Consider the following 7,652-nt stretch of genomic DNA (forward strand, 5'->3'; position numbering starts at 1 on the left):
CCTTTGATTGTTATATAGCAATAACAATCAATTCCTTGCTTGGATTGGCTTCAAAAGCTTAGTGCCTCAAGTGTTGCACCTCTAATGGAGTCACAAACACCTTATGCAACTTGGATGAAGAGGAGAAGAAGAGAGGCTGCCCAAAAAACAACTAGAAACCCTAGAGAATCAGTTGTCCACGTTTTTGGAGCCTAAGGTGTCCTTTATATACTTGTGTGGGCTGCTAGGGTTTCAGTCAAAACCCTAATGGACAACTTAAACTCTAAGCAGCCCATGGAACCTTCTGGATAAGGCCATGGATGAAAATATGATGGGCTTCCATCATAATTTCGTTCACCCCTTATTCCTTTAGCATTCCTTAGCCCAATAACTCAATTATCCAATAATTGCAGTCCAGTCCCCTAAGTTTAGTTAATCTCTTTTAGCCACAAAATTAATTCTTAATTAATTCTTGACTAATATTAATTAAACAATATGATTTCTCCTTTAATATATCATTCTCATAATATATTAATAAATCATATTTAAACCTTTCTCTCCTTAATTCATCCTACATATTGCTATGGTGAAGGCAACCCAAAAGGACCATGCTCATAATCGGGTCAAGTACATACCAAAATAGTTATGGACTTGCACATCATTTTTCAGAAAAAAAACTATTTTCAGATTATTTTCTTTAAAGTTAACTTAAAATGTAGTTTGGTACGTTTTGAAATATAGCTTACTAAGTGTGAGACCCATGTATTACATGAGTTTATTTAAAAAAAAAAAAAATTTAAAATTTTAACAATTTGAAAATTTTAAATTTATAAGAAAAATGAGAAATTTTTTGAATTATTAAAATTAATGAAGCTTTAATGTATTGAATACATTAGATATATAAACCCTTTCTAATAAATACCTTACATATATATTACCTTATATATTAAATGTGAAACTTTAATTTAATAAAATGAAAAATACAATAAAATAACAAGTGGAAAATAAAAAATTTTAAAATTCTAGAAAATGTCATATGTCTAAATGAATGAGAAGAGGACATGTGACAAAAAATAACTTTAAATTTATTATAAGTATATATATAATAGATTTCAATTTCATAGGTATGTTCAAAAACCTACTAATCCGTTTCAAATAGCAACTCGCAATCACCCCTTTTATCTTCATAAACCATCGGCATTTTCCCGCCACGACAACGGCGACATGACCTATCATCGTTCTAGATCTCAGAACCGTCCACCGTCTCCATCAATGGCGAAACTTCACTCCAAACTCTCTCGAATTGTTTATCGCCATGATCAACTCAAGCTCTCATTCACTCACCTAAAATCTCAGATCAAAAACGGTTTGCTCGAGGTAATTCACTTCCAAAAACTTGACAATTTCAACGAATAAATATTTAGATTTCTTTACCTTTTTCGGATTTGTGTAGGCAGAAGACGTTTTCAGTTCGTTAGCTGTTCCATTGATGAAACTCGTCGGTTTGAAAAGCGCTGAAATGGCTGAAGAAGGAAGATCAAGCACCATTATGAAGATCAGCTTACATACTCAAGTAATGTACCAGTACCTGACAATAGTGCTTGTATGCTTTTCCATATCACGAGTAATGTAATTTATATCGTAAGAATCCATATCTCTAATCTAAGTTTATTGAGGTGCTGTAGTCAGGATTATTAGAACTCTGCAATTGTATTACAGAAACAGGCACACATATAACTAGTGTATTTCTATTGATCTGTGCATAGAAAATTTGTGCTAATTTCACGTTTCTTACTCGTGGCATCAAACAGGGAACTTGTGAAGACATGATTAGAGTTGACACGCAGAAGGTATTGTCAACTGGCGAGAGGGAAAACACAATTCATAGACTGGAGGTACCTTTGTTCTTACAACGCAACTCAAATAGGCAAATCATGCTAGATCTGACACAATTTTACTTAAATTAGATTGATAAGCTGTTGCAAGAAATCCTCATTTGTTACTTTAACAATTGTGTCATTAGTCATCACCCTATGGAAATAATTGCTAATGTATGTAAGTAGGAGATCTGATTTCATCAGGTGATGCTATAACTGATATTGATGGCATAAATTCTAAATGTGTGAGTATCTTAGTTCCTATAATGCTTGGAGCAAAGCGTTCAACTTTACAAAGAAGATTGTCTTTCCAATTATTGATGGACTGTAAGGTGAACACAATAACTTCCGTTAGTCTTTTACTTATATTTGCATTCAGCTACTATTCTTGCCACTTAAACATGTACTAGTGTTGCAAGTTTGCTGGAGAGGGTATATATCAATAATTTTATGTAACCTGTACTTATCTATCAATTGAAAGAAACTATAATTGTTGGAAAGTGTTTTACTGTTAACCAAATATCTACAAATCTTTTAACATCAAAATAGGAATAATTTTGTGGACAAAGAGACACTTAGTTCTTTTGATCTTTCATTATAAATTCTTATGGATTCTTGTGCATGGGAAACCTACAGGAAGACTATACAAATAGCGTGATGACTGCAGGCAAAGAGATTATCCAGAAACAGAAATTGCAGCTGACCCAACTGCTGCAGCTTCTGAAACAAGTAGAGAGTTGTGTTAATTCTAGTCAGAAAAGCATGTTTCAGACAATTGATGACCACAAGGACAATATCAACACATTTATCAAAAAAGCTGCCAATTATATATCCGCAATTCAACAGTCAAGCCATGATGGTAGGGCCTTCACCATCACACTTAAGCTCCTGAAAGCTATATATGAACATGTCTGTGCAGTCCTCAGCTCAATTGAGGGTGGGGTGGACAATCTGGTCAACAAATTAACTGAGCAAATGGGTAAGCCAATGATTGAGTATGTCAAAAGCTTTAAGGCTGAAATGACAACAGGCACATGTCATCGTCTATTGGTTGCATTGGAGGATATGAGAGAAGTGGCAAGGGACAGAAGGGTAGAATTGGCACAAGCAAGGAAAAAGGTCAGAACAGCAGAAGAAAGGACACTTCAAGCATTAAGCAAGTTGAGAGAATCAGAAGAAAGAATGAAGAGAATGAGACAGATTAATAAAAGACATGAGTCTTCTCGGCATTATCCCATGCACAAAGTAAGCCCTTTTCTTACTGTTTGCAAGTCATCTAATTATGTGCTGTTTTATACTTTAATTTATTGATTAAGTTTAACCCCAACCCAACATCAAACTCATTTTTAACACCAAATTTGGTGTAAAATTAATAAATCTTTGATTTATTAATTTTGTTTGTCTCTGGCCTAGTTATTAGCACAACAGAATGAGCAAACTAAAGATGACAAGTTGCTGTGGGAACTACTTAAAATGAAACAAAAATGCCAACAACCTGAGAGTCCATTTGGAGCACAAGAGCTTCATCCGGTTGGAATCAATACCAAACACCACCGTAAGTCAACAATGGTCAACAACCCATCCATCACTTCTACATCTACACAATCTTACACTAAATCAAAAGTGCTCCCAATCTCATTGGAATTGGGTCTGGGTGGATCGCCTTCAGTAACAACAAAACAAGCCTGATCACGCGAACATGTTGCTCACTGAATTCGCACATAAAAAAGGTTAACACTCTTTCCTTATTATGTCCCAATATCGTTATGAAATAGAGTAATTGTGAATAAATGAATCATATTTTTTTCCCTTACAAACTATCTTCAAATAGAACAAATTTTCAACATTTATGATCAAAGACCAAAAAAATAAATTGTTAAGTGTGGCTTGAATTGTTTGCCGACCTCTTCACCCGACCCCGGAAATCAAAAAAGAAAACGTGTTTTTTCTAGGAAGGAAAAAAAAGGATAAATTTCTTTATTTATTTTTCTTTCGAATCTTTTCCCAATTCGGAAAGAAAAATTCTAACATTTGATAATGATAAAAATGTCCAAATTTCGTTCTAATTTACGGCCTTGTTACAATTATCAAATTTTTATATAAAAAAAACATTATAAAATTGCTGGCTTTTCTTTCATATAACATAAAACGATCGATTTTCTTTTTCAGTCATTTTGCCTCGTGAACACATAACTTTCATTTTCTTTTCTCCCCTTCTCTCATGGAAAACTTTGAAACATAATATTGGTGTGCGACCTTAGTTCTTCAATTCAAGGCATGTTGATTAGTGTTTTGCTTCCTCGTGTTTGGTAAAAATCATTCTTCAACTTTTGAAGTTGTTAATATTTTGTAGAGGTAACAAAACAGTTGAATTGGGTATTTAGTAGATGTGGTAAAATAGGCGGGTTAGATAACAAGTAATTTTTTTTGTACAAGGTTAAAGGGGGTTGACTTGGGTTGGGTAAACTCATAAATATGTTGTGTCTATTTTGTTGAAAGATTGTGTTTTAAATATTAAAAAAAGTATATTATCATTAATAATAATCTAATTTTTTGAATAACAATAGTTTAAGGGTTGTAGTTGTTAGAAATATACATCAGGCCATCAGTGACGACTTTTGGCCCATTTAACTTATATTTGTTCTTAGTCTTTTTTTTTAAAAAAAATTCTACCGGTTGACTTTGGGTTAGAAAATTTTCCAAATCAAATCGTAGGTAAGTAAATGATATTTTTTAGAAAAATATCGAACCGAAGAACCAGGTTTTGGTCAAAACAAGTTTGTAGGGTTGGGTTAACTGGTCAACTGTTTTTCTTTTTCTTTTTTGTTTTTTTTTTTTTATATCTAACTTTCTAATATATAAATAATTAACAAAGTAAATATGGTTATGAAATGATTTAGAAGACCGTAAAGCTTTTAAATACATTTTTGGTGACGCATGAGATGCTTGATCCATTTGATATATATTAGTTTTAGTTGAGTTATTTTTTACTTACGAACCATATCGATCTATTTTTTTAACAAATACGTCAACATTATATATGATGTTTAATATTGTGTATCTGGCATGTCTTAACTCATAAGTCATGCCACTCAAATTTTTTACAAATCGAAACCACAACAGATATGGTTCTCTAGTCCTACGTTATTTCAAAATTTTGAGGGAATCTAATGTGTAAGACTTGATACATTGATTTAAAATGTCTAGCGTTGGAATCATAAGTATTGTTAATTGTAAAAAGATTAAAATATATCCAATAACATTTACTTTTTGGACATATATTTCCGCTATCAGTTAAAAATTGTGGTTGGAAGGACCGGTTGTAATTGGTTAAGTACCCAATTGACCGCAATTTTTTATGTATTTCTAATTTCAATAGCCAAATACCACAATTCACCATGGGAATTGTTATTTCCATGTTTGAAATTGTAATAATTAGAAAATTAATTGTTTAAATATTTCAAAAGTTCTCATTGTTTATAATGTTTAATAAGAGAAATCTGCGAAAAAGTCCCAAAATTTTGGATCAGTTTATGAACTAATCCTAAATTAAATTTCATTAACGAAAAAGGACAGGAAACCAACTATTATAATCAATTTAGCCATCTTTTACCTTTTCAACAGGTTACCTATTGAGGTGTACGCCAAATGGATTGTTGGGGTAATGTGGCAAGGCTGACGTGGCATGGCCTTTCTTTTAAATTTAAAAAATCAAATTTTTGGGGGAAAAATGTGTGAGGGGGAATCGAACTTGTAATCTCCCTCACTAAAACCAATATTTTAACCAATTGGACCACAATCCTTTTATATATTTCTTCATTCACGTTTTATGTAATGTATTAGTTGAATTTCTTTATTAAATACGGGTCCCACTCATCCTTCTATTCTTTCTTATTACCTCCTTCACTACCAGTATTACCCTTTTCGAGCCAATCCCATTAAATCCCTCCAGGAACTCCATCGTCAACAACCCTTCTTCTCCACTCGTCCCACTTCTCCAATCATGTTGGACATCTCTACCGCTCTATATTTTCGACGATTACACACCCAACAAAAAAAGGTTTTGAAACAAAATTGAATTTCAAGCTATAAGGATAGAATCAAAGTTTTCAGTGTTTTTTTATTTGTAAATAGTTATACAAAAATTAAATCTTGGGTTGTTTGTTGATGCAAAATCAAACATGCATCAAAATTTAACTGTCTGGTGAATTTTTTGTGTCTGGGTTTTCTGGCAGGTTAGTGTATAAAAGGGAAAGTGATGAGTAATTTTTGTTTCTGGCGATATTAGGTCTTCAAATCATAGTTCCTCAGGAATCCAAAGACATGGTGGGTGATGGCAGTGCAATAGACCGACGATGTCAAGGGCACATGTGATTTTGCATCGATTTTCCAGTAGGATAAGGTTTAGAAGTGTAAGAGCGATGATCTTGTCGACGAAAATGGATCCTCAAATCACCGATGGTTTCAGGGTGGGCGGTGGTGGGGCAAAAGACTGTTGATCTCTTTTGTGGTTGTCTAGTGTTTACGAAACAAGTGTAGCATCGGACCAATGGTTTTCAGCTCAACAGTTGTGGTGTATCTGTGGTTTTCGATAATATGTGGGAGGGACGAGAGTGACAGTAAGGCGATTATAGAGTTTGGGATATGGATGTTGGGGCCCACATATATTATTCAACAATTTTTAGTAAGTTAATAATATTAATAAAAGCATTTAAACTAAAAAAGTGTATGAATGTCACATCAACTGCCATTTCAGCCTATCAATGCATTTGGCGTGCCACCTTAGCGGGTTACCTGCTGAAAAGGTAAAAGAGGGCCAAAGTGATTATAATAGCCGGTTTTCTGTCCTTTTTCATTAATGAAATTTAATTTAGGACTAGATCATAAACTGGCCCAAAACTTTAGGATTTTCTGCAGATTTTCCTGTTTAATAATTAAAATGATAAAAGAATATTGACATATATGTTGTCTAAGTATTCAATATAAACAACGCCTGAATTTTTTTATAGATTGTAAAATTAACCTTTTATAAGTTATTCATTAACAAAAAAAATTATAAAAGTTATTCATATATAATTCCAAGAATTGTCATTTTTCTGAATATTATTAACAATGAAATGAAAGAACAAAGTTTTTAAATTGGAGTAACTTATATATGTTTTAAAAGTGAACTAACCCAAAAAATATATTTTCAATAGCCAAATACCACAAGTTACCGACAATATTTGTAGTGAAGGAGCTTGAACCTTTGAGTTGGGGCTGAAAGTAAAATAAGTATGAATATTTGCACTATTTATATATACATAAAAGCTTAAAAAGTTGGGCTACAGGATACTTTATTATCTTTCTTAATCAGACATTGGACTTTTTCCTCTTTGTTTTTGGGACACCGATTTTTCATTTGGCTTCTTTTCTCTACACATCTCGACTCTTTTCTTCTTCTTATCTTCAATTTTGCCGACTAACTGCTCTGCCGCCCAATCATAATTATTTTGCGTTTTTTCTCCTTTCTATTTCGTTGTTGCCTTGCTATTTTCTCTTACACGGTTCCTTCTTTAGGTATGTTCTCTAACCCTCCGTCTATAATCTGATTTCTACACCTTCGACTTCTAAACGTGGTTTCTCTCCCCATTTAGCTGCAATTTATCTATCGAAAAGGGTTATGTTCTTCTATTGCTAACGATGCTTTACTTTTACCTTCTTACGACGATGTCGGTGATTTCACTTTTATTTGTAAATATTGTGACGTTGTTTTTTGGTTTGAGGAAAGGGTTCTTTATCTGTCACGCCCAGATT

General features: G+C 33.0%; 1 protein-coding gene and 1 long non-coding RNA gene across 6 annotated transcripts; one reads left to right on the forward strand and one right to left on the reverse strand.

Annotated features, from left to right (window-relative positions):
- Positions 1 to 1,043: 1,043 nt before the first annotated feature.
- Positions 1,044 to 3,483, reverse strand: LOC122198207 (uncharacterized). Its single transcript, XR_006192134.1, has 3 exons — positions 3,352 to 3,483; positions 1,414 to 2,576; positions 1,044 to 1,323 (listed from the first exon to the last, which is right to left on the reverse strand). It is a non-coding gene; the product is annotated as an uncharacterized LOC122198207 (long non-coding RNA).
- On the forward strand, positions 1,204 to 6,580 carry LOC111906410 (uncharacterized). 5 transcript variants are annotated; one of them, XM_042902387.2, is made up of 6 exons: positions 1,204 to 1,356; positions 1,433 to 1,552; positions 1,791 to 1,874; positions 2,493 to 3,101; positions 3,270 to 3,586; positions 6,092 to 6,580. In XM_042902387.2, the coding sequence occupies exons 1-5, from the start codon at positions 1,204 to 1,206 to the stop codon at positions 3,543 to 3,545; spliced, it is 1,242 nt and encodes a 413-aa protein (XP_042758321.1). In that variant the 3' UTR covers positions 3,546 to 3,586; positions 6,092 to 6,580. The 5 variants fall into 5 exon arrangements, with proteins under 5 accessions (XP_042758321.1, XP_042758322.1, XP_042758320.1 ...); XM_042902388.2 differs by having other exon boundaries at positions 6,145 to 6,580; XM_042902386.2 differs by lacking the exon at positions 6,092 to 6,580 and adding an exon at positions 5,481 to 5,717.
- The last annotated feature ends 1,072 nt before the right edge of the window (positions 6,581 to 7,652 follow it).

Source organism: Lactuca sativa, chromosome 5 (genome assembly GCF_002870075.4).
Source record: "Lactuca sativa cultivar Salinas chromosome 5, Lsat_Salinas_v11, whole genome shotgun sequence".
Taxonomy (NCBI): Eukaryota; Viridiplantae; Streptophyta; class Magnoliopsida; order Asterales; family Asteraceae; genus Lactuca; species Lactuca sativa.